This window comes from Vitis vinifera, chromosome 14 (assembly GCF_030704535.1).
Source record: "Vitis vinifera cultivar Pinot Noir 40024 chromosome 14, ASM3070453v1".
NCBI lineage: Eukaryota > Viridiplantae > Streptophyta > Magnoliopsida > Vitales > Vitaceae > Vitis > Vitis vinifera.
This window is the reverse complement of record NC_081818.1, coordinates 28,063,959-28,091,756: the sequence shown is the minus strand read 5'-3', so window position 1 is coordinate 28,091,756 and position 27,798 is coordinate 28,063,959. Positions and strand designations below refer to the sequence as shown.

At 37.0% G+C, this 27,798-nt stretch overlaps 2 protein-coding genes across 4 annotated transcripts; one reads left to right on the top strand and one right to left on the bottom strand.

Annotated features, from left to right (window-relative positions):
* Positions 1 to 375: 375 nt before the first annotated feature.
* LOC100247524 (uncharacterized) lies at positions 376 to 5,980 on the bottom strand. Its single transcript, XM_002279063.5, has 6 exons — positions 5,435 to 5,980; positions 3,716 to 4,012; positions 3,469 to 3,575; positions 3,192 to 3,324; positions 2,804 to 2,998; positions 376 to 908 (listed from the first exon to the last, which is right to left on the bottom strand). Exons 2-6 carry the CDS (start codon positions 3,986 to 3,988, stop codon positions 624 to 626), a joined length of 993 nt encoding a protein of 330 aa, XP_002279099.1. The 5' UTR covers positions 3,989 to 4,012; positions 5,435 to 5,980; the 3' UTR covers positions 376 to 623.
* On the top strand, positions 2,288 to 27,798 carry LOC100245816 (methyl-CpG-binding domain-containing protein 9). Of its 3 annotated transcripts, XM_010662625.3 has the most exons (10): positions 6,331 to 7,324; positions 11,029 to 11,740; positions 11,925 to 13,064; positions 13,219 to 13,911; positions 15,747 to 16,052; positions 17,128 to 17,463; positions 18,849 to 18,947; positions 20,409 to 20,840; positions 22,888 to 25,119; positions 26,867 to 27,798. In XM_010662625.3, exons 1-10 carry the CDS (start codon positions 6,855 to 6,857, stop codon positions 27,167 to 27,169), a joined length of 6,723 nt encoding a protein of 2,240 aa, XP_010660927.1. In that variant the 5' UTR covers positions 6,331 to 6,854; the 3' UTR covers positions 27,170 to 27,798. The 3 variants fall into 3 exon arrangements, with proteins under 3 accessions (XP_010660930.1, XP_010660927.1, XP_019080529.1); XM_010662628.3 differs by lacking the exons at positions 6,331 to 7,324; positions 11,029 to 11,740 and adding an exon at positions 2,288 to 2,377; XM_019224984.1 differs by lacking the exon at positions 11,029 to 11,740 and having other exon boundaries at positions 7,212 to 7,324.

Below are 27,798 nucleotides of genomic sequence, written 5' to 3'. Positions count from 1 at the left end.
AAGTACACTAACAACATAGGAGAATTGCCTCCTAAAAAGAAGGGCAAAGTCTAAACAAAAACACGACAGCCCCATACTATCAATGAAGTCAAGAAAGGAGGACCTGGCTGCAAATAAAACTGGCTAAAGAATCACAACAGGAAAGAAGAGGAGCGAGTTGTTGTTCCATCTTGAACAGGGAATTCCATGTCTGAATTTGGTTTGTTTCCATTTGTGTTCACCAAGAACGTTTTATAATTCCATTAGATTCTAGGCATTCCATAGATTTGGTCCTGGTGTTTCTACCCTTTGCAAGGATAGAAACGGAGTGGGTAATAGCTCAAGTTTGGAGATCAAATTGGAAATGAATGAAAGCTAACATCAGCACATCGATCATTTGCAAAATGGTTACTACCAGTAAACCATATGAGAAAAAATATTATATGATTTTCAGCTCAACTACATGCTTCAACCGCACTTCCAAGCATCTCATTGTTTCACATTATTTACAAGGAAAATGTAATGGCTCAATCCAATGCAAGATAAAAGGGTAAAAGGAGATGGTAGTCACTGAAGCTCATATATGTTGGTAAAAAAATAGACAAGTACACACTAAAGCTCATGCATGCCGTATATATCTCTTGTCAGGAACCCAATACAAGATCTTCCCGAGCAATATTGGTAACACGAAGTACAGCTTGTGCACTTAGAGGAGAGAGCTTTGATTGACAAAAGTGCTCCCAGGAACCCATCTCCTGTTGCTCAGAAACTGTATTTGGTGCATGCTCGTGAGACTTTTCATATACATTTTGCAGCTCCAGAAGGAGGGTCCGAGCAGCCTCCCTAGACTCAGGAAGCTGGTCGCTCAGCTGAGCCGCAGCTATTTGGATCAATTTGTCAATCCCATATGCTTTTACTCCTTCAACTCCCTGTTGATTGACACAAAATAAACACATGTAACAAAAGTATTATGAACATAAATTGATAATTACCACCAAGTGAAAATAAAAGATACAACTAATAAGTACAATTGACGGTTTACACTGCAATCTCATCCCAAAAGTTGTTCAATCTGCATAATAGTATTATAATCATAATACTACAAGTAAAAGAAGAATCATCATTGTTGTTGGTGTTATCATTATAAAAAATATCCAAAAACCTTGGTAAACAACTAATATATTGAAATGATTTAAAACCACCCTAAAGTGTCAGTACCTAATGCTGAAAATGATGCATCCTGGGTTTTTTGGATGGAAATTTTTCTTGGGTTTTCCTTGCATAGCAGGATCAGTTTAATTCGTGGTTTATAAGTCACTATATACCAGTACTCATAATTATAAGTCACTATAATTTGAGTTGTTATCATCCTGGTAAAAGATACACGAACCCTGAAAAACCAGGCCCACTGTTAAGTGCTTGCATCCAATGCTGAAAATGTTTAACCCTTAGTTTTTTGGCTGAAATTTTTTTTCCTGGGTTTCTATTTCAGAGCAATTTTCTCATTAAGCTCACAAAGATTAAAAAGGCAGATAAAAAACAGCAAATAACCTGACAGTTCATATGAAAAAAGGGGCCAATAGACTACAACAAGATAGATCAAAAAATGTCTTTACTGGAAAAAGTTTCTTGACTATCACAGGGGTAATAATAACAGAGTAAATTGAAAGTATAAGCCTATTGATAAACAGCATAAGGATACTTTATATCAGCTGCCAAAAATGGATATTTAAAATAAAACTTAAAATAAATAACAGAAATAATAATAAAGTTAATTGGATGTAAGCCAATCACTAAAAAGGGGATAAAATGACCATGCAAGGATAATTTAAATTAGTTGACCATTGAAGGGATGTTCAGGCCAAAACTTAATTTTTTTTTTTTTAAAAAAAAAACATTGGTATCCAACATAAAATTCCCAAGTTCACCAAATTAAACAGACAAGTAGTATAAGGTAAGGTAATACCCATGAAGCATAAACACCTTCTGAAGGGACTATAGCAACAACATCAGAGCACATGCCAGAGATGACACAATTGGATACATGCTGGACGCAATATGGAATATTAAAAAATTTCTTTTAAACACAAACACATCCCATACATGCACCATGCAAGTCTCACTATCGTGGCAAAAATGGACAGGCCTCAGACACAATTAGACAAGCGTCATACATGCTAGTACATGTTGAACACGTCCTAGAGCTTCAAAAAATATTTCTTTTAAATTCAGACACGTCCTAGACATGCGATGGACAAGCCCAAACCTTCTCTCTATATTTTCAGGCTAGGGTTTCAAATTCACAATTCACACACAGAGAAGAGAAAGAGAGGGAGATTCAGTCACCATGCCGACGCCCATCTTCACCATGACGACCATCAATGTCACCAATTTGAAGGTAATCTTTTCTCAATTCTGTTGCCTTTTTAATTTCATATGCAAAATGGCAAAGCTAGGATTTTGGGATCTGGGTTGTTCTGTTTTCTTTTGTAAGAAATCCTAAAGTTCCAATTTTGGTGATTGATTACGAATCAATGATATAATCTTGTACTTTGATATGTTGTGTGATCTGTAGATAATTTTTGAGTTCTATTTTGGTAAATTAGGGTTTCACTGAGATTATGATATCTCAGGATTGTTTTGTATTTAATGCTTAACAGTGTTTCAATTGGGGATTTTTGCTGTGAGTACAAGTATTACAAGTTTCTCAATATTTATGTGTTGTTATTTATTGTGCTCATTTGGATTATTTTGTATTGAATGTCACAGTAAAAAGAAAATCACTAATCATAGCAAAGGAGTATATCTAAAGTCTATTTCTTACCAGTCTTGGAACACTTCGACAAAAGCACATTGATGCCTTTGCTCGTATTCGAGGATTCTTGTTCTTGAGATAGGGTTGCAACTTTGGTAACAAAGTTATAGGGGAAATCCAAGTTGTCATTGCTATTAAAGCTCTCTCAGCTGCCTCACATACAAATCTTTTATCCTGCGAAGACTTGAGAAGGAGCTGTACAAGCTGAACCCGCAACATTTGATCACATTGGGAAAATAAAAAAAGAAAAATCAGTTCAAATGTTAAGGCAAGATACCTTTGCAAAGAGAAAAAGAAAAAAAGAAAAACAGAGGCACACACGAACACTTATGCACAAAGAGGTTAACTAGAAGTCATGGTTCAATATAAAAGAAAAAAAACAAAAAAAAAAAGTTACCAGAGGGTCCAGTGAATCAATTATATGATCACTATAGGCACTGAAGATGTCTGCAGATGTCATAATTGCAGTTTTACAAACAGCGCTTCTTGGATTCTTCAGGGACTTCACAATAAGTGGGATCACATTCTCTCTGTACATAAAACATTGCGGCGATGAATGGGTCGTCAAATAGATAAAAACTATCAAACACTAAATTAGTAAAAAAAAAAACGAAGAAATTTGAAATCCCTCAGTTCTTTAAATCATATTTATCATATAAGAATTTAAGACTTACAGCATATTGAGCATTGCTTCCTTGTGAAAAATGGATAATCTGCGTACATTGTTGAGTGCTTCACACACCAAAACCCAGTCTTTAGAGTCTAGTCCATCTAGGAGTGTCTAAGAAAGAAGTAAGAAATGCAAGCATCATACAAACAGTTGACCTAAAAATACTGGAGTATCTATGAAAATATCAACAGAAATAAACGATCTAACATACTTCAGAAGTTTAGTGTAAGCATCATGAGAAAGTGTCATACCTTTAGACTCATATCCACATCATCCAAATCGTTCAAGTTCTCAGATTCAATATATTCTACTTCTGTATTTGCTATCTCTACCTCAGGTTTTATGGTTTCATCACCATTATTTGGTGTTGAAACCAAAGAGGAAGAGTTTTTCCTCTTCCATTCTTCAGAATTTTCATTAGAGTTCTCAACACAAGGCTTGGTAAGACTTCCTTTACTGGAGTTTTCATTCTTCCTTTCCAATCCAGGTAGCATATTGAGATCTCTGAGAGCTTTCCCCGACATCACTGTAGTGCAGTGTTTATAAGTCTGAAATAAAGACAAAGTAAGTGAGCAGACAGTTAAACCTATCAATCTGTAGGTAAAAAGATACACAGGAGGGAAGCATGCCACATATGTTTTTGGAATGGCAAAGGAAGATCATAATTTGATTTTTTTTCTTGCCTTCTCATCACTAACTTATGTGACCTTCTTTTCCCTTTTGAGAGAAACGTTTATAGCTGACCCTGAACTAAGAGCAAGAAGTTAGAGCAGCAACTCAGAGCATGGATACCCAAACTTTATTATTGATCTCCATCCAAGCTGCTTACTCTGACAGACATGATAACTATACTAAAACACCATAACAATCAAGAGCCTATCCTTTTCTCACCATTAAAAACGATGTTATTCAGACTCTAACAAGGAATGAAAAGATTTCCTTTTCTTAACATTAAAAACGATGTTATTCAGACTTCAACAAAGAATGAGAGGAAAATTTCGTGCATTTGAAGTTTAGAAACTGGCAGTGTATCTCTGATCTCTCTGTAAGTTTTCCACCCTTCTATCAACACTCTTTGAATTATCCTCCACATTAGTGCATATAACATGGTTTGTATCTCTGGTTCCCTCTTATTCTAACTCTTCAGTTTTCTAAGCAATTTCCAAACTCTCTTGTACATTGTCCAATGTATACATCTTCCTATGGCTAAATTTTAACTTCATCCAAGACTTTCTTTAGCTTCTCTTTCCTCATCCGTACTCCCTTCTCAGATCTTATCATAAAACACCCTCTCTGCTAATGCTCCATTTCACTGCCAATGAAAAGTAACTAAATAAAATCCAAATCTCAGATTATTCTCACTTGGAACCTAAGAAACTAAGAGCCCCAATTCCTTGGAATTCAATACAACTATTCCACCTAGCCAGCCATAGCAGGTCATCTTCCCAAAGCCAACACCCAAAACCTCACAACCCAAAGTCCTATTGCCTTCGCTTTTCCCCCATTTTCCCAGCAGCAGCAACCATTCCACTCCATTTCCCCTTCTCCCTAAAAACCTAATTCAAAACCCAACCCCAATTCCCTCCAAAGCCAACAACACTAAGCATTCCGTCTTCTCTTTTCCACTGCCCCGAGCAATCACAATGAGCACCAACCAAACACTAATCTAAACCAAAATAAAAAAACAAATGACACCAAAAACACTAGACGAACTCAATAAAACAGAACACGGCAAAGATCTACAGCTCCAAACACACAACAAACACAGATGTAGAATGTGAAACTCACACAACAGCGAGATCTTGCCCCAAACTGCACTAGCAGATCACAATCCCACAATTTGAACTACAAACACCAATCCGATTAACACACTCTTTCCACAGATTCGAATTCAAATATAAAACTCAAACAGTAATCAGCTATTCAAACAAATTATATACAACATCGAGAGAAAGGATTAGGGAGATTACCGGAGAAGAGCGAAGAGCAAGTGATCGGCTGAAAACTCCCCCCTCTCTCTAGAGAGCGCAGAATCCAGGGAGAGAATGTTGAGAGAGAGAGAGAACGAGAGTGTGTGTATTGTATGTAACCGACTAGTCCAGCGGTCAATACGACGTCGCTTTGATGACCTGACCTTGGCCGGCAGGCACGGGATGTTCGCATGTGACCCCGCGGAGAGGTGTGAGGCCTATGAAATAAATTCGAGAGCTTCGGTGGAAGAATACCCCTCGTAATGGACTTAATTTCGAAACCACCACCAGCTGCCTTTTTCGGCCACTGTTCTTGGCTCTTGCGTTTGATTCTTTGAAACCTAGATTTTGAACCGACTGTTCAACTCTAGAAAGTGAGATTTTGAAATGATGCTTTATCATTTCATAGAGACTACTCAATTAATTTAAAAAATCAACAAAAACCAAGATTTCATAATTCTCGTCCGTTGGATGACTACCATTTGTTCATCCGATGGTCAACAATATTTGTCAATATTGCTACTCAAATTAAAATTAATTTAATTTAATTTTTCATACTCCATCTTTCAGTATAGTGTTAGGGTTCAAGTCCTGTCAAATCGGGTCCCAGGCCCAGCCGACAGACTGAAGCCCAAGCCTGGCCCAAAAATGATGTAGATATAGGCATAGGCAATTGCATGATGGGTTTAGAATGATCATCTATCAAGGAGGGGTCAAAGAAGAGGGATTTAAACAGAGGCGATGGAAGTTTAAGTAGGTATATATCCTTTTCCTTTTGAGAAATAATCATAATGGGTCAACTTTTGGCATTTTTCCTAAACGAGGACCATAACATAGAGGCAATGGTGGTATAATATTAGGGTTAAATGATAGCCTTGTTGTAGTTAGACCTCACACATCATGATGCATGCTTCCAAGCAACACACACAATGGAAACACTTCATCATTGCATTTACCTGTCTTTGCCCTTTGGTACGTTATGAATCCGTCCGTGATGCCTATTTAAATAAACCTCCATTTGGTTATAAATCCAACCCATATTTTTTTCCATTTCGGTGGATGGAAAATTTGTAACGTATTGCCATGCCTTACCACGATATGTAGGTGGATAGTGACCATTGGATGGTGAGGGGGGAGTCGGGGTTCAGAGGCGTGGCCATTAGGAAGTCGAGGGGCTTAGGGAGTTTGGGGTTTCGATTGGGTCCGGTTTCGTCACAATTCGGTTTTCGTTTCTTTTGTTTTTTTCTTTTTCCCTCTTTTGCATTTCTCTTTCTATTTTTTTGGTCGAGCGAGTCGGTTTGCTGGGAACCAGACTCAAAACCCCAGCGCCCTTTCGATCCACACATTTCAAGGTTTCTTTATCGGAGCCCTAAAAGATGCATCGGAGAACGGTAGAATTGGACTCCGAATCGCGGCGCGGATGATGGGACTCGGCGATTCGAGCGGCGAGTACCGAGATTCGAAGTCCGAGACCCGCTCCGTACTAGGTATCGATCTCAATGAGATCCCTTCCTCGTCCTTCGTCGAGGCCTCGCACGACGTGCCTGACGCGTACGCCGTCGTGCGGAGCTTCCACGGAGAGCTGTCACCGGCGGCTGGAGCTGCGGCGGGGCTGCCAGGGGAGGGGTGGGGGTCGGTGTGCGCTGTGTGTGGTGCGCCGGAGGTTGGAGCACAGGTTTTGGTCTGCGACGGGTGTGAGCGCGGCTTCCACCTCGTCTGCGTCGGAATGCCAGGCCGACAGGCGGGGATGCTGGAAGAATGGGTGTGCGGCGAGTGTGTGAGGAGTGGAGTTGGGAGTAAGCGATGGCCCTTGGGCTCGAAGAGGCGGCTTTTGGATATCAACGCTTCACCGCCGAGTGAAGGGGAAGGTGAGGAGTTGCCGGATTCGAGGTAGGAGGTTCTGTACGTCATTGGTTTTTCATGATTCTGAGCAGTTGAAGTTATGGTTTACTTTTCATTCCTCAAAAAGAAATCAACGTGTTCAGTGCAGTTCTCATTAATCGTATTGTGAGCCAAATCACTAGATACACGTTAATATCCACATTCATATACTGTTCAGTAGTGCTAATTTTGATTGCTTCATATATATATGTGTGTGTGTTGTGTCAATCCATATATATATATATATATATATTTTATGTTACATTGTGTTAAATATAGTTTCTGCTTTGTTAGTAGGTGAATGTCCTGTTTAAATTCTGATAGGATTCTTGAACCTTAGTTTATGGTATAGCCAATCCAACGAAATCCTGATAATTATCATAGTTGCTTTTCCACTAGTTATGCCGGGTTTGTGATTAAATTTTGGCGAGAAGCTCACATGCACGTTGGCTTCCCCATACACCTTCTGAAAGCATTAGCTGGTTTAATTTTTTTGAAGGTTTATTTAATATAAATGATGAGGAATTAGTTGCACAAGTTGTGCAGCGATATTAGTATCTTCTAGTCCTTATTAATGGTTCTTTAGTTGCTGAAATTCATCTAAAAAACAAGCTTACACTACCACTATTTCCACAGTAGGCAATGCCATTTTTGTGGCGAGGATGATCTTAACATCTAAATATTGTGAGTGTGTTTCTTGAACTTAATTTGATGAAAGATAAATATGGAAGCCAGAAACTTAACAGTAAAGGTAAAAAAAGGATTGCAACCTGCTAAAAAAATATATAGACATACTATTTGCAAGTAGTGCAGTAGGAACTACATTCTTACCCAATCATTAAAAATAGTGTTGACCAAAATTCAATGAAGGTCCCACAATCGGATTCTTTTGGTAACTAAAAATAGTCTTGTCTAGCATTAATATGAATGCTTACCTATGGCACTCATAGTTATTAAATCATATGGTAATATATAATCAATTTCATAAAAGATGGTAGGATTTAAAGCTTCCAACTATTTCATACCATATGAAAATATTGGAGTTTTGAAAAATTCAATTTAACAAAATATGTGTATAATGTATCAGTTCATCATAAAATCTGCAAAATAAACTTTTACAATTTTAACTAGGCATATGTACTTATGTGGTGTTGATATATATGCCTTTATGTGTCACCATCATTTTCAATGTCAACATTCAAATAAAAATTCTTCAATATTCATTGTAAGAATAAATTTATTTAACTTTCAATATGGCTTTTTAACAATAAGAATGTAATTTTTCATATAGGATTATTTTATTTTTCTCATTTTTATGATCAATTTTTGATATTTTTTGTAAATTTTATACAATTAGTATAATAATTCTTTTAAGAAAAAAAAAGTTTGAATTTGAATTTTCCTAAAAATTATCAAAAATAATTGAAGGTGTATGTATCCTATTGTTGTATCACATATCGTATAGGGTATCGTATATGTATCATAAGATACACTTAAGGTGAGATATAGATTACAATATGTATCAATTTCCATAAAAAAATATCATATTGTTGTATTGTATCATTTATTACAAGTTTTTAACAACTATGATGATTTTGAGTTCACCTGAAAAGAGCATAGTCTACTCTGGTTTGATTACTGGAGCATTTTTTTCCTATCTTAATCAATTCCCCCCTTTTTTACAACTTTTGATTTCTTAAGTTCTGGACATTCCCTTTCTTTGAAACAGTATAAACATAACCATTCCTCCTACACTAACATCTTACCTCAATATATGAAAAAACTGTGCTTACGCTAAGCTTTAAAAAGCCTCCCTGGGTATTTCTCTCTTAATGCCATGTCTCATGGCTTGGTGCTAAATGATTTAGAGTCCATTTGTTAGTGCTTTTAAAAAGCACTTCTAGCATAAAAAGTATTTTTGGAAAAAAAAAAAGTGTTTGGCAAAATTTAGAAAACACTTTTAAAAAGTTTAAAAATCACTTGTAGCGTTTTTTGAGGAAGCACTTAATTGGTGATTCTCCGAAAAAGGATTTTAGAGAAAACACTTTCACTAAACTCACTTCAAATAGATGCATTGTCAAACACAATCTTAATGTTATCCTCTCAATCTAATGCACGATTCCCTTTTTTTTTTTTTTATAGGTAATTTTTTGTTCTCATGGAGACTTGAACCTAGAACCTCACAAGCCCTCCCCAACCTTTTTATCACTTGAGCCAGGCCTCAAGGGTAATGCACGATTCATGCATTGAAGCGTGGAAAAGTTTGACAACTGATATCATGTGTGGATCCATGTGTATCATCTTCCCTCTTGAAGCTATACTATCACATACTTGTCAGAGTTCTTTGTGAGGATTCTCCTCTGTTCACAAGGTCCTGTTGATTTTTTTCACTAGAATATTGTTCAAACTTCATGCTTCCAGCTCTATCTCTTATGATTTTCACACTGATTCTAAATTGGACTGAATCTCAAAAGCTTATCTTAAAACATATGGTAACGAATTCCCACATTTCTCCTTTCTTCTTTGCCTTCACCCAACACCTAAATGATTCCCATAGAATCCCACATCATAATTCATAAAACCTCCACAGAAATTGCAAAAGGCTTTCTCTGTAGCCTGAGCATACTACTCCAAGGATCATGTATCGAATAAAGAAATGTCTGCCTGATGGACCTCAGTCACCAGCAGAAATCTGAAAGGTGTTAGCCATCTTGGAACATTTACACTGAACCTTGATTGAACATTTGAAATGGAATTTAGACACTCTACTATTCCTTCCAGAGTACCTGCAGAACTAGAAATTCCAACCTCTTGAGAATTGCATCCTTCTTGGGAATGATAGACGCACCTCCTCTTCTCTCTAGCCTCACATTCCCTGTCTTACTGTAGCTAATTCGTAGTATTCTAGCAAGTTTATTGAAATGTTCCTGAATTTCCATAAGTTCTTTGTAAACAAACCAAACACGATTCAGTATTTCAGTTATCCCTGCATTATCTTTTCTTATTTATTTTTAGAGTTTCCCAAATATTCTGAATTATGAAGTGATTGCACTTCTTTCTTATTTTCTAAACCTTCTTGTTTGCATTTTTATTATTCTAGGAATTATTCCTGCAATTCTTAAGCAAGTCCCAAATCCTGAACCATGTTGTTTTTGAATAATTCCCTAATCCAGAAATTGTGACTATGATACAATCACCTTAGGTGAATTCTCTGAGGGTCTCTTAAAGATTTAGAAACCTTCTTCTTCATGATGTGATCAAAATATTGAAGTCTGGTTGAGATATTTGGAGATTATATGATAATAATAACAATAATAATTTTTTTTGATAAGTAAGAGAATGTATTAAAGTGCAAAAAATAATAACTATAACAATAATAATAATAACAATAATTTAGGCTATCATTCATTTCAATATTCAAGTGAGCTACAATTTTATGATTCTAGGACCTTTTTTTAAAAATTATATATATATATATATATATATATATATATATATATATATATATATATCAGAAGATGCGTTATAAGGTTAAGCACTTAAGCTGTAGCTTATTTTGATTTCTCATGTTTAAATTTTACCTTTCATTCTACTTTTTTATTTTATATTTTAAAATTTTTGCTTCACTTCATTTAATTTTTTGAATTATTAATACACTTCTTGACATCCAAGTTATCATAAATAGTTACTGGTTACATTTATTTGGTTTTTAGAAAGCACTCTCCGGGTGATAATTCTTTTGGTGGCAATTCATTTGGTGCCCCAGAGACATATTCGAACTTTCGGTGTGCGGGGAATGGATTTGGTTTTCCAAAAGCTTCTGGGATTTTGACACATGCTGTCAAATTGGGTCTTGAAGATATATTGCATCATACTAATAGAAGTTTTGAGGAGGTAGATTCAGGGTTTCCTCTAGGAAGGCTTAGGAGTAGTAATAATACAGCTTGTAGATTACCACCACAGGAACCAAGCGAGATGTTACTTCAGGCCCTTAAAGAGTTCATTTCGGAAAGACATGGAGTATTGGAGGAAGGTTGGCGTGTGGAACTAAAACAATCTGTGAGGGCTGGTGAACTATGTCCAGTTTTCTGTGCTCCAGATGGAAGGATATTTGAGTCAATGTCTGAAGTTGCCGTTTATCTTGGGTTAACGTCTAATTGCAATTCTGTGGATACTGAAATAAGAAGTGATGGGTCTGCTTCACTGAAGAAAAGATCGCATTTATCCAAAAGAAGAAAGTCAACAAGGCTTTCAATTGCCAATAGCTCTGCTGAAAATAAAGACGCTTTGCTAACTGATTTTTGTAAGGATATCTCATCTGATGTTCAAAGTATGGAACTTTGTGCTAGTAATCTTGGGAATAGTGTAAAAGTAACTGAAGCTGCGCCAGAAGAAAATGGTGGCACTGGCTTGCAGCAACATAATGTAAGTGTACATGTTGTCTATACTCAATCCTGTGTCACTTGGTCCTTGTTGTGCCTTTTCATTCCTATGTTGCCCCTTTTTTGGTTGACATGATGATATTTGAGCCACTTATGTTATGTTTTTATTGTAAGTGTTGTATGTTCTTACAGCTGCTCATACTGATGTTTGCAAATTTTCTTTTCAGAATGGACTTCCTGTTCAGTTTGAAGATTTCTTTGTTCTTTCTCTGGGGGAGGTTGATGTGAGACCCTCATATCATGATGTTAATCAGCTCTGGCCTGTAGGCTATAAATCCTGTTGGCATGATAAGCTTACTGGGTCTCTTTTTATGTGTGATGTCTCTGATGGTGGTGATTCTGGACCTATTTTCAAGGTCAAGAGGTGTGCATGCTCTGCAATTCCCCTTCCAAATGGGTCAACTGTGCTCTGTAGGCCCAACCTTGGCCAATCTAACGGTCAAGATAAAGAAAAAAGCAATGATATGATTTCTTTGAGTATGGACTATGACGAGGATGGCAGTTTACAGACACTTCTTGCAGACCCTTCCCCACCAATGGAAAATGACATTTTATCCTGTATAAGGAGTAGTTCTAATGGATCTTGTTGTGTTCAGACATTGAACAGCTTGCTTCTGGAGGATAATTCTCTTCATGAGAGTTCTGGCGAATTTTTATCTGATCATTCTAGATTGAAAGATGAAATTGGTGAGTTTTCATTGCAAGGGCGTTCATCATCTTCAGTATGGAATTTGGTGTCTCAAAAATTCATTGATGCTTGCTGTGAAACCTATAAACGAACTGGCAGCCTCAGGTTCTTCTGTGAGCATGTTAAACTTGGAGCAAGCACACTGCCCTGGGATATCATGGACGAAAGTAGCAAAGGGAGTTATACTTCCTTAGATAAATTTTGCAGTTCACCAGGCTCTGTGTGCATGCCATCTGTAATTCAGGGTGAGAATGAACTTCAGACTCAATGTGAAGTACTGGCAAAGTGGCTAGATCAAGATAGGTTTGGTTTAGATGTGGAATTTGTGCAAGAGATGCTAGAACAGCTTCCTGGTGTCTGTGCCTGTTCACAGTATAAGTTGCTGAACAATAGAAGCTACCATTCTACATTATTAACAGTTGGAAATGGTCTCTTACTGGCTGAAACAGAGAATGGAGTACAAAGTAAGGGAGAGGAAGCATTAGATTGTTTATTTGGAGGATCCAAAAGAGCTAGAAAATATACGGTTGGTGATCCTCTAATGGATGATTTTTGTCCTCCTCCTGGAAATCCTTTGGGTTCAAGGCTTCCTCCTGATCTTGTTGGTGATGTTATTCAGGTATGTGAATTCTACTTGAGAGTATTCAGTTGATTGACACTATAGCTGTACTTTGGATTTTATTTTATTTTATTTTTGGGTCGGCTATAGCAATCATCTGAATTGTAATAACTAGAATATGAAATCTCATCCTTTTTCTGTTCTATTTATGCAGGTATGGGAGTCACTATGGCGTTTTTATGAAATCTTGGGTTTAAAAGAGCCATTTTCAATTGAGGAACTTGAAGAGGAACTTATTTGCCCATGGTCTGATGACTTAAATCTTCTAGAGAAATTTGGAACAGAAACCCAGGAAAATCGAGACATAACTCCAACTAGACCTAGTGGTGCAAGTGGACACATCCCATCCTCAAGCACTGACTCTGGTCCAGAAGTTTCTACAGGCAATCCCCATGCATTCATACAAATGGAAACAGGGCAAAAAAAGGAAGCAGCCCAAGCTAAGCTAGCATCTGTTACTTACAGCAGATGCTCTGGTGTAACTCTGACAAAAGCGCACAACTCGCTGCTAAAAGTTCTAGTAAGTGAACTTCAGTTCAAGGTTGCTGCCCTTGTAGATCCAAATTTTGATTCTGGAGAATCAAAATCAAGACGGGGAAGGAAGAAAGATGCAGATAATGCAATTCCCACAAAAAAAACCAAGCTCAATATGCTCCCTATTAATGAATTGACTTGGCCAGAATTAGCTCGGAGATATATATTATGTGTCTTATCCATGGATGGTAACCTTGACTCTGCTGAGATTACCATTCGTGAAAGTGGCAAAGTGTTTCGCTGCTTACAAGGTGATGGTGGGGTGCTTTGTGACTCACTTACCGGAGTTGCAGGAATGCAAGCAGATGCACTTGTAAGATGAATTCTGAGTCCTTTTTTCTGCCTTGATTTATTGTATTAGTCAAAAAATATTTTCTCCACATACAATATTCGTACTTGAACTTTGTTTATATTCATGGAACATGGCCTCAACCTTTACCTTGTTGTCAGCACATGTCTTAAAATTCTAGTTTTTAAATTTCGATGGCTTGATGTGCTTGAAGTTGCAGGAAAGAAATGTCAAGTGAGCCTGCAAGTTTTGGCTCTATAAGAGTGAAGAGTGCACTTTTTACAAGTTGGACAATCATACTTACCTCTTTTGAGGTTTTTCACCGTCACAGAGCCCCCCTGGGTTTCATGAAATTGCTCTGTTCCTTAAATACAGCATTTCTATCACAGGCCCTGCCTGTCAAATCCAGTTATGAAAGATGCTGACTATGCTGAATTTTTGTTTCAATATGACTCTTTCACCCTGACCCTTTTGAGTGTTTACATTAGTTCAAAATAGAGGTGCAGAAGGTTTTTTCTTAGTTAACAAATCAAGTAACAATCCCTTTTAAACTTCAAAGTTTTGTGTCATTGGATAATAGAAGGGGGGTTTGTGATAGAACCATTGAACTAATGAGTGGTTAATTTAGTTTCAGAAGCATCAGGAAAGTAGTGTAGTTTTCCCTCGCAAAAGTTTTACAAGTGTACTAGTTTCATCTTGTATTTTCCTTAACTTGATTGAAACTGTCAATAATGATTTGATTGAGAGATTTCTTTTTTCTTTTTTATTCCCCTCTTGAAATTTTATGAATTGAAACCATGGAATCTATCTTTGTTGGTGCATTTTCTTTTCTCCTCTTCACACTCAAAAGTTTGAATTGAAATTGATATTGGCCTTGGTAGGCTACTAGATCTAATGTAAAACTAACTTTGTGTCTTTATAACAAGAGATTGTGGATTTTTTGTCTTTCCACAACATTAGATGTCTGTGTTACTGTTAGGCTGTATATGTTTGTGTTGGTATCATGGCATGTGGCTAATGTGACTACAGCATATTGCACATAATTTCCACATTTAGTTCTTTCTAAGATGTTTTAATATGATTGCTGATTTAAAATAATAATAATAATAATAATAACAATAATAATAAAAATACTTGGAAAATTCCACTAGGCTACATATTAGAATCAGGTTTGACACTTCAACTCTAGTCTGCCTCGTGTTCCAGATCTGACAGGGCTTTGATAGTAATCTTCTTAGGTTTTTTATGGCCTTATGACTTAATTGAGATTGTATTCCTTTTTATTTGCTGTTTATATTTTGTTTTCACCATAAAAAAATGTCTACACATTCTGAGGGACTGATTTGATTGTTAGAGCATGAATTGCCAAGGTCCATGGACTTCCAAGTCCCAAGCATATCTTTGCTACGCCAGGTCAATGATGGGGACCTATGCAATTTGGTCACTAGCATGTTTAGCATTTTTTTATGCGTCATTTTGGCCGATCTATGGACATGTTGAATATGTTCTGGGCTGTAATTTGTGTCTCACGGTGTCTGCAAGTGTCACAGTAAATGCATCTAGTTTGGTCCATTTGATTTGTAGATTTTGTGACTGCAAGTGTCTTTCTGGATGATTCTTGGTTGCAAAAAATCTGCCCTTTCACTGTGTTCTATTTTTTTTTAATTGTGCATGCACTGATTCATATTCCTGTAATTTCATCTGTCTCTTGATCAGGGTTAAATTACAAAATCTTTTTGTTTTTTTCTGTTGTTTCCCAGTCCTAAGTTAATCTCAATATTTATTCTGCTTTCCCTGTTTTCTCTGCTAAGTATGTCTACTAATGTGGGAATTTTTTTTTATATGTTTTTCATTCTCAGTTGTTTGCAGAGGCCAGAAAACAGATTTTTGGTTCTTTGAACAGAGAAGATGACATTCTTACTATAGAAGAGAAAGGATCTGATGCTACTGGTGACCATGACAGGATTGTGGTGAATGATGGCAATATCCCAGAGTGGGCACAGGTTCTGGAACCTGTTAGGAAACTACCTACGAATGTGGGAACCAGAATTAGAAAGTGTATTTATGAGGCGTTGGAGAAGGATCCACCAGAATGGGCAAAGAAAATATTGGCGCATTCAATCAGTAAGGAGGTTTACAAGGGCAATGCATCAGGACCTACAAAGGTGCTATTTCCCTCTACTTAATTTCTTTTGTAAAATTCTTGTGGAATTCCTTTATGGTATTGAAACAAGGAAAGTGTATGCTCTTTAGTTAGGCAATTTTGTCTTTGTACGTGGGCTGACTGATTTATCAGGCACATTTTTCTGTGGACATAATTGCTGTCATTTTAAAATTCATGCACTTTAACATTGTTTGCTTTTAAGCAAAATAAAAAAAATAAAAAATAAAAAATAAAAAAAAATAAATTCAAGATATTTTTTTTGATAGGCAAAAGCACAAAGATATATTAGAGAAAGGGAGCTTGAAAGGCAACCCGGAGCATACAAGGAGTATACAAGAGACACCTAAAACAAGCAACAAAAACACAAGCAACAAAAACACAAGCACTCACCGGCCCTCAACAAGAACCCAACCAATCCACAAAGTTAAACAAAGATAAAGGGCCTACATATTGGGGATATTGTAGATATTGTTTTCATTGTACAAAAAAAATTAGAGATTCCATTTTTTTTATTGGGGAAGGGACAAATTCTTGCTATTGCTAAAGAAAGAAAGAAACAGTTCCATCATCCTAGTGGTACATATTGGGGATCTCTTGATAATTCAATAAATGGTTCTATCCAGCCTGTTTAATTACAGCATGCATACCATGTTACTGAAAATGCAAATCAACATGTTAGCTGAAGTTGCTTTGTACTGTCTTTGCTTGATGCCTTACTTTCCACGACTTATCTTCTGTTTCTCACCTGAAGGGCAACACACTAAGCATTCAAAATTTTGTACAAATCTTTGTAATGCAAACCAACATGTTAGAAGAATTTGCTTTGTCTGTTATTACTTGATGACTTGCTTTCTGTGTATCTTGTCTTCTATTTTCACTAAACAGCCAACACCCAGTTGGGGAACCTTTCTTATTTAATCTCTGAGCTTAGAGTCATCCCTTGGATTTGTTTGCATTTGTATTGTAATTCAGCTATCAAAATGTAATTTTCCAAACTTGGTTTTCATTCTTGTTTTGAGACATGACTCTACATGCAAGCCTGATATCAGTATCTCTCTTATGTTGATTGAAAACAGAAAGCCGTTCTTTCAGTGCTAGGAATTGTGCATGATGAAGGTCTAAAAAGCAAACCTGATAAGGAGAGAAAGAGGAAACGTGTCATCTCTATTCCTGACATTATCATGAAACAATGCCGAATTACATTACGTCGTGGTGCTGCAGCAGATGATGCCAAAGTTTTCTGCACTCTGTTGGGAAGCAAACTCATTAACTCTATCGATAATGACGATGAGGGACTTCTTGGAACACCAGCCATGGTGTCACGGCCTTTGGACTTTAGAACGATTGATTTGAGATTGGCAGTTGGGGCTTATGGTGGATCATGGGAAACTTTTCTTGAGGATGTCCGAGAGGTCAGTTTATATATATATATCATGATTTGGTTTGATTGGGCAAGGGCTAGCTAAAATCATGGTTGTCTATTCTTTTAACCCTGGAAGATGTCTTCATTTCATCTCTTTTCTGGTTGATCAGTGAGCTTCTTACATGCATTATGACATACCATTTTCATTGTACAAATCAAAGTAGGCTTTTTGGAGTGGCTTGCGGCCACTTGAGGGTGGGCGAGGTTTATCCCCTCTTTTCTTTCAGCTCTTTGTTTTGGGCTTTGGTGTATACCCCCTGTATACATGCGGCTTTTTAGCCTTTTCTAATATATTTTGTTGATTATCTACAAAAAAAAAGTAAGCATGTTTTGGAATGGCAACTTGGATATTGTTATGCGAGACTCTGAGCAAACTTCTTCATTAAACAATCTGATCAAATTTATGAACAAAAGATTGGTAATATATATTTTATGTTCTGGATATTGATGAACATAGGAGGATTCCCATATTTCTTTCCAGGAGAGGGTAGGATATTTGATTTCTCATCAGTGTGTTTATTCGGTTTTCACCATTTCAATTTCCATTAACTAGAATATTTAGATTACTGGGAAATTTTAGGCTCTAAAATTTTGAGAGTTGACAGACAGTAATATATAATCTGAAGGATGCAAGAAAATCTTTTCCGATACTGCTAAGCCCCTAATAATCCAGAGAAGGCCATTTGTACATTCCATAGAACTTGCAGACACATTGCAGGACTCTTAAGTTTTGTCAGTTATCATCTGAAAGCTTTTGTTCCTTCATAAATGTTAAAGTTGATGAAGTCATCAAAAACTAAGACCATGTCTGGCTACTTGAGATTAAGCTTTTCTCATTTACATTAGGAAGTGAAAGAATAATAACTGCTTGTAGAGTTTCTTGGCTTATTGTTCATTAAGTTTTCTGAGGCTGCCCCATGAGTTTAAGACAGTATATCTAGTCCACTGGTTCCAAAATGTACATGTTGCTAACAAGTTCTCAACTCTAAACATAGGGAGCGCCCCCTGTTTTCTGGCGTGTTTTTAATCTAATGGTCTTCTTTGTCTATAAAAAAAAAAGTTCTCAACTCTAAAAAAGTTCTGAAATTGCATTATTTCTCTTCCATATTCAGATTTTGTTTATCAATTTGTCCAATCTACTTCATAATACTTTGAGCTCCAAATTTGTAATTTTTAAATAAACTACAATGTAATTTCTTATTGTCCCATCTATTACATTACTTTCTTCGCCCCCTCTCCATCTTGCCCCACCCCCTCAATATCCTACAACTGACATCTCATATGTGTTTTGAGATTGATGATCACGATCATTGTAGTTCTTAGCATGGATCAATGCACCTGTAAAGTATGCTAACTGTGTTTTTCACATGACAGTTATGGAATAATATACACACTGCTTATGCGGATCAGCCTGATTCAGTTGAGCTGGCTAGGACATTATCCCAAAATTTCGAATCAATGTTTGAAAAGGAGGTTTGTAGCTATTCCCACCTCTCTCTCTCTCTCTCTCTGATGCACACACTCTATCTCTCTCACTCACTTATACACACACACCCACACCAACACCAACGCACACATGCCATGCTGGTTTTCCAAGTTGGTGCATTGCTTTACTGCTCAGATTGAAAGAGGGTTGCTTTATTTTTATCTCCATGTTAGTGGTTATGCAATGATGTACACATACACAAACAATTCTGCTTTTCCAAGTTGGTATATTGCTTCATTTTTCTGATTGAATCATTGAACCAATGTTGCTTTATTTTTCACTTCATGTCAGTGGTTGTGGATGGTGTGGGGGTGGACTTCCTTGTTTACATTTATAAGTGAAATTGTACTTTATATTTTGGGTGAATAATCTACTCCTGCTTCCAATAACTTTCTATATTTTCATATGCTATTTTCTACAAGTGTAACCAATTGAGTGATAGGATGTCTTTTCTCTTGTAATTAAAGAAAGCTTTTTTTTTTCTTTTTTCTTTTTTTTTTTCTTTTTTTTTTCTTTTTTTTTAATGGGTTTCTATTGTAATTAAAGATGTTGTATTCATGTCATCTATCAAAAAAAAAAAAAAAGATGTTGTATTCATGTTTGCACATGTTCTTTATTTTGTTAATCTTAGGATTTGGGTAACACTAGTACCTTAATGAAAATGTGTGCTATCAAGATGACTCATCAGGCTGAAGGGGTTTCAAAATCATGCCATTCTGAAATATGCTTCTGTAACAAGAAGAGCAAGGTCAAAGATATAACCATTTTCCAGTTGTATTCTCACTATTTTGTCATATGATTGATTGACCATTAGGTTCTGTTGCCACTGTGTGGTTATGAAACATTAGAAAAGATCATCAGCTTAGCTATCTAGATTGATGAACTGTTATTTTCTGGCAGACAATGCATGTGATTTTGCAACACTATGAAACAGGCCATGCCATTTCCTGGGGAATTGGGAATATTCTAATTTTATCATCCTAAGTTGGAACAGTAAATATATGTAATGCATGAATGAGGAGCTATTTACATTATTGACCATTGTAGAATATCTCCTTGAAGACATATGTGTGATCTTGCTGCTTCCCACCTGCCTATCTTTTTGCAGGTTCAATAATCTGATGTGCTCATTTAGGATTCTCAGATCAATATTCAACATGTGATTCAATTTAGTCAGTCCTTCCAGATTTCATTTGTCCAGTGTAGTATGCTGGGTCATCAAGAACAGTGCTATCAATGTCTTTGCTTGACAAGATAGCAGTCTGGAAATATTATATGATTTATTATTAATTTGTAGTAGAAAGTATTCTGTTGAGAACTGGCTATTACTCTAATCTCTACTAAATCTGTGGTGTAATATGTGACTGAAAATGCTGTCTCTCACCTATTCATGTTGACATTTCTCATTTTGTTTTGGATTGAGAAATTAAATAGTCTTTTTCATGCAGGTTCTCCCCCTTGTCCAAAAGTTTACGGAGTATGCTAAATCAGAATGCTTAAGTGCAGAAACAGAGAAGGAAATAGATGATTTTCTTGTTTCTGCTAGTGAAATTCCCAAAGCCCCTTGGGATGAGGGGGTCTGCAAAGTATGTGGCATCGATAAAGATGATGACAGTGTTCTGTTGTGTGATATGTGTGATGCAGAGTATCATACTTATTGCTTGAATCCTCCACTTGCAAGAATTCCTGAAGGAAACTGGTACTGTCCTTCCTGCGTTGCTGGTATAAGTATGGTTGATGTTTCGGAACATACTCATGTCATTGCGCAGCGCCAAGGTAAAAATTGTCAGGGAGACTTTACTCATGCTTATTTGGAGTCACTTGCACATCTAGCTGCTGCAATGGAAGAAAAAGAGTATTGGGAGCTCAGTGTAGACCAGGTTTGCCTTTGTGCTCTTTCTAGTCTTGGTGTTAATTTTGGTAGCTGTCTGATCGCAACCAAAATTGTTCTGTTGATGCCATGTTGACTCTGGATTTTCTGCACATTGATTATTATTACAGAATTGGTTTTCATATTATTCTAGTATGCTGTTTATGGTATTGTTCCCACTGATGTCACATGTTGATGAGAATTCAATGTTGATAGGGTTGCCCTAGTCACTCTGCAACTTTGGCAATAATGTTGGTTGTGTGTTGTTCATCCTATATCATAATCTAGCATATAAATTGAATTTGCTGTCACCTTGATTCATGATTTTGTTTCCATGACCTGCAATCCGTCCTCTTCTCTTTGGTTTGGATGTGCTTATTAAACTCTTGCTATGTAGATAACTTGGTTGAACTTTGTTTCACTGTTTGCATTTTGCTAGTTTTGTAGTTTTGTCAATTATTGTTATATGGTATTGTCTTCTGGTGAGAAGAGGTACCTTTGGCATGTGTATGATATATACATGGACCGTAACTTGCCTTTTATCAATTTTGTTGATTGGTTGGGCTCTTGCTAAGGGAGGGAAGGTGTTCTGTGCATCCCCCCGTTTTCAATGTGCCTTAATGGTTCTACCCTAGCCTTTTCTTTTCTTTACCACCCAAGGAAGCTTCTATTTTCATGTTGTAAAAGGAGAAAAAAATGATTGCATCTTCACTCTAGAATGGTGATGCTTCATTGTCACACTTCCACTTATACTTTTTATCATGCCTTCCTATATGACAATGCACATGTGTACACAGAAAATAGATGTCAATGATACACAAGCAGAGCACAATGTTCATATGGACAATCAATAGGTTTCAAGTTTATGTTGTGTAATGGAATGAGGATGTGGAAATACTACCTTTGTGTTTGTGCACGTGTATGTGTTTCATGTAGGATTTCACCACAGCAGCCAGCATTCTGGTTGACAGCATTACCCTGTAGGTCTCACCATACATTTTTAATAGCAAAAGAACAAAGGGTTCGAAAGGTGCATGTTTAGCACAAACAATTGGAAGTTTTATTCTCCCATCTTGGATGGAAGATACTGCCCCTTCTTTGCTCTCTTATCTTCTGAAGCTTCAATCTTTGCCTTCAGGTTGTGCTCTTCCAGGGTGTATTCAGATTGCTGAATTAAATGAACTTTTTAATCCAACCTTGGGCTTTGCTTAATGCCTTATGTGATGTATTACTGAGTTTATGCTTTATCCATTACTGCATAACCTCTGAGCAAGGTTGAAAAAGTCAATAAAAGCAATGAAATGTCAGCCAAAATTTTGGGATTTTGGACATCCCTGAATGAAATTTATGGGGAGAGGGGGCCTTTAAGCAATTTCTGCAGAAAATCAGCTAAATATTGCTGATTTTTCAGCAAAAAACCAGGTCAGGTGAAATCTAGTGGAAATGGGTAGAATCCAACATAATTTTTCCAAGAATTTATTGACACTCGGAATTTGATGTATCAGCAGGCATAAGTGAGTTCAAAAATCTGATATATGCCAGAATAGTCTTTAATCATCTGGTGGTATCATACAAGAATTTATTGAAACTTGGAATTTGATGTATCAAATTCAAGCTCTTTCTTATTTGATGAGTTCACTCAGAAGTGTTTTTGGCTGATGCTATGGTAGAGCAACATGTGTTTCAATTCTCAGTTAGTTGGATTAAGGCTTAATATTAATGTCGTCATAATTTGTATGCAACAATAATACCAATAGCTACAAGATGTGAAAAGAAAAAAGAAAAATCAGAAACTTTCTTTTGGCTGATGGTATGGTAGAGCAACATGTGTTTCAATTCTCAGTTGGATTAGGGCTTAATATTAATGTCATCATAATTTGTATGCAACAATAATACCAATAACAACAAGATGCGAAAAGAAGAAGAAAAAGAAAAAACCTTCTCAAAATTGAAACCTTGTATAGGTTTTGATGTTCTTTTGTTGAATTTTCTGTGCTTGTATTGTGTTTCCATTTATTATGGTTGCTTAACAAAGTTTCCTTTTATTCTCAATGCAGAGGACCTTTCTGTTTAAATTTCTATGTGATGAGTTGCTGAACACAGCTCTTATACGTCAACACCTTGAGCAGTGTGCTGAATCATCGGCTGAGTTACAGCAGAAATTGCGTTCCATTTCTGTGGAATGGAAAAACCTAAAGCTCAAAGAAGAAAACCTGGCTGCAAGAGCTCCAAAAGTTGACTCTGGTATGATTTATGTGGCTGGAGAAGTGGGTACAGAAGGAGGGCTTTCTAGTGCACTAACAAATAATGGTAAATGTATTGCAAAACCGCATACCTTGAGTGACAGACCTAAAGATTTTGGTATCTTATCTAATGACCAGCTACAAGTGGAGGGTGGTAGTGAGGGAATCAGGCCCAACGGTCTGGACAAACACCCATCTAGCAATTGTTCAGAGGGAAATTGCACTTTGAAGCCTATTGATAATGAAGGTCAATTAAAAGAGGTCCATGCTGTTGTAGATGAGACTCAAGTATCTGTTGATCATTTCCCCCACATGGTCTACCAAGGAAACGGTAGCTCTTGTAGACCAAATGAACTGCATTTACAAAATCCTTTGCAGCAAGAAATGGATGGCTTGGGTACAGAATTTAATTTACAGGTCAACATGTGTGAAAATATGGAGAAGAATGATCTGCAAGGACTTCATCACCCTTCTGACATAAGGATTGTCCATGTAGCTGAGCATGATTCTGAGCTGAACTCCATCAAGAATGATATTTCAGATCTACAGGACTCAATGGCTAGTATAGAGTCACAGCTTCTGAAGTTATCTGTGCGACGGGAGTTTTTGGGTAGTGATTCTGCTGGTCGATTGTATTGGATCTTAGCCAAGCCTGGTTGGCATCCTTGGGTGCTTGTTGATGGAAGTATGGCACTTCAGAAGAAAGAAAAAATGAGATATCTCAAAAACCCAGGGGACAGTTCAGTTCAGAAGAATTCTACTTCCCTCAGCATGGATATTCTCTCAACTTTGGGGGGCTCAAACGCTTCCTGTCCATTTCTATATAGGCCAAATGCTTCTATTTCCATTTGTTCTCAATGGGTTTCTTATCAATCTGGTGAAGAAATTGATGCACTTATTGGATGGTTAAAAGATGCTGACCCTAGGGAAAAAGAACTCAAAGAGTCCATTTTGCACTTGCATAAACTAAGATTTCGGGACTGGAAACTGACTGGGGACCCTGATCAGGTTGATTCACAAACAACTTTGTCAAGGTTCCCAAATAGCGAAAATGCATTTTCTGATGGTCTTCTTACCAAGGCAGGCATTTTGCTGGGGAAGAAATATGGCCCTTGGTTTGAGCCAGAAATTGCTGACAGCTCGAAGAAGTGGGACCTGAGGTCAAAAGTAACTAATGAAAGCAAAATGTATAGATGTGAATGCTTGGAACCTATTTGGTCTTCAAGGCATCATTGCCCCTCTTGTCACAGAACTTTCTTCACTGATATTCAACTTGAGGAGCATAATGATGGCAGTTGCAGGTCAGGTCCACCAACCTCTGAGAAGAGCAAGGAAAATAGCAGTCATTTAAAAGGTAAGGGGACTATGAAATCCAAAATCTCCCGGGAGGAGAGCACTGGTGACATTGACATGGTTGAAATACCAAAAGGTGGCTGTTCTCAGCCCAGGTCGAGATTGATTAAATTTCAAAATGAAGGATTAGTGTGCCCATATGATTTTGAAGAGATCTGTTCCAAGTTTGTCACCAAAAACTCTAACAAGGAATTGGTGCAGGAAATAGGTCTTATTGGTTCCAAAGGGGTTCCATCATTTGTCTCAAGTAGACCTCCTTATATCAGTGATGCTACACTATTGTTAGTTCCTAGTGGTGAACTTAAAGCCACTGGAGATATGATGCTTGCACAGGGGAACAGGATTCCTGCTGGAGGCAGTGGAAGCTTTTCTGATAATTCTTCCAGAGATTCTGCTGCAAATGAAACCAGTGCAGCATCTAGAACTGACAAATCAGCTTTGGAGCAAAAAGATAAAAAGTACTCTTTAAATAATAATGGTCCAGAAATGGAGGTTGGTCGCTGTTGTGTAATCCCTCAGTCTTCACTAAGACCATTAGTTGGCAAAGTTTACCAGATTTTGAGGCAACTCAAGATCAACTTACTTGATATGGATGCTGCACTCCCTGAAGAGGCTCTGAAACCATCAAGGGCTGACTTAGAAAAGAGATTGGCATGGCGTGCTTTTGTTAAATCTGCAGAGACAATCTTTGAGGTTAGATTTATTTCCTTGGTTCTTTATGTGGGTAGTTAGTGCCTCAGTAGGCACTGTTGAAAGGCATTTTTTTTGCATCTCTCAAATTAGCAGTGATCTCAGCTCCAATGTTTATGGTATTCTGTTTTAGTCCATCTGGACTGTGGCCTTTTTAAAATACCTGATTTATTTCTGAGGCTATTGAAATAGTATAATAGCATAAGATTGCTTTTGTTTCAATTCAAAGGTAGAAGAACCTGAAAGCTTTATAACATAAGATAAGTGAGCATGGTGGGTCAGACCCACTGTCTAATATGTTTTGGGTGGTCTGCAAGATCAACCATCAATTGAAATGGATTTACAACTGTTTTCATTTTTTTAACCTGTCGTGCTTGCCAATTTCTATTCTTGCTACAAGATTGTGTTATGATGGATTTGATTTTTTGGCTTGAATCCTTGGAATTAATTAGTACCATTTGGACAAAGTTAACCTGGTATAGAAAAGCCCTATTCTTCTGAATTAAGTTGAGTTCAGTGATATTAAATATATAATAATAACACCTTTTGAATAACCTTTTTTTTCATTAAGACTTTTGTTGGTCAGTGAATCCGTCATTCATTTTTGTCATCTGTTTCCCTCTAGATGTTTCATTAGGCTGAATTATTGTCTGCCAGAATGGTTTTCTGCAATTGCTTGTGGTTATGTCCTTTGTCTCCATAGCATAGTTTTAAAAGGCGCGCTTAGAGCACACCTAGGCTCAACATGTGCTTAAGGCACGCCTAGGCTCAACGTGTGCTTAAAGCACGCCTAGGCTCAAGGCGCAACTACTCCCTAGCTATAGCACCTTGCTTGCCAAGACATGCGTTTCGTTGAAGCGGCATGCCTTGTCTACTTTACTTTTTATTTTTAAACACTTTTATTCTTGAAATTTCTAATTGTATATTAAAATTTATATGATTTTATTACTTTTTTTGTTGAATGTTTCTTTTAAATGTTTGAAATCTTAAATTTTTTATTGACTGGATCGGGTTTTGGATCATATTTTAAAAAATTGATATGCATACTAGATCAGGTTTCACTTCACTCAGGCGCGCACTTTGTGTTGTGCCTTGTACCTTGTGCCTAAGCTATAGTATACTTTTGCGTCTTAGATGCGCCTTGCGCCTTTTAAAACTATGCTCCATAGAGATTATCATAAGGATAGTCCCACACAAATTCAAAAGTCAGGCATAAAACCCATCCATGGTAGATGCTGCCTCGAACAGCAGTTCTTTTGTCTTTTGCCTTTTTTCTTTTTTCCTCCTAAATAGAAGTAAATAATCTCCATCCACAGTCCACTGGAGAGCTGCATTTTCAAAGTAGTATTTACAAGTTTTGTAGAAGTTGTTCATAAGAACATTGTTTTTCTTCTTATGTTATAATGGATTTTGCACATCTGGATTAGTCTCTTGAAGATTATGCATATTACTTAAAATTAAGTCACCATATAGGTATCCTATTCTTCTGTATGAGACTTATGAATGCTGTGGAAGTGGTTCTTAATTGCATCTATGAACCTTATTTCTAGGAGTATTGTTGAATCATTCATTCCGTTTCTCTGTGTTTGCTCGATGTTCTACAGACTGAGTTATCAACTTCTTTTGATAAATGTGTACCATGGAACAGTAGGGAAGAGTTAATTTCTTTTGAAGTTTAGCTTCACTACTGTCATAAAATGTCCTCCATGGATTTGGTGACTTCTGCAAATAAAATTTTGTGTTCTTTCAGATGGTTCAAGCAACAATCATGCTCGAGGACATGATTAAGACCGAGTACTTGATGAATGGATGGTGGTATTGGTCATCACTCTCTGCTGCTGCCAAGACTTCTACCGTTTCTTCCCTTGCCCTGCGCATATACTCTCTGGATGCTGCCATTGCTTATGAGAAGATCTCATCCAATTTGGATCTGACTGACAGTCCCAAGCCCAGCAGCAAACCTGATCCGAAGCCAGTGCCCAATTTGGATACCATGGAAAAGTCAAAGCTGGGCAGAAAACAAAACAAGAGGAGGAAAGAATCAGAAGGTTGATCTTCAGATTCTCTTTCTTTCGCGGGATATTCAATCCAGACAATTTATCCTGGTGGCAGTGGGAGAGGTAGCAGGCATATGTTGTAAAAATATAAGATGATCGTGTAACCACATTGCAGTTTGTATTGGATCATATGGGTATCAAAGACTAAGTTGGAAGTCCAAGGATGTTGCTGCTGCCGCCGCCTCCTTGTGTGTGTGTATGTACATAAAGTGAACAAGGCTGACATGCTAACCTGGATGCTGGATTGAGAAACAAAGTCTGCCAATGATTTGCATGGAAGGCTGGAAACAAAGACAGAATGGTTATCAGAATGCATCCAATTTTGGACTGATTTCTGCTGCAGCTTTTGGATCTCTTGCTTGGAAAGGGAAAGATGGACATACATTTTCTCACAAAGAGCAAGATGTCAACACCATATAAATTACACATCATTGTACAAACCAAAAACAAAAAAAAAACAAAAAAAACAAAAAAAAAAATTGAAAAAAAAAAAAAACAGGACTTACCCGAGCAGGTGTAGGCAATATTTCATTCTTTATACGTAGTTCTTTCTTGTCCTTGCTTTTCAGATGTTCGCCTTAAACTTTAAAGAATGAAATTAATGTTTTCTTTTCCTCTCCGTTTA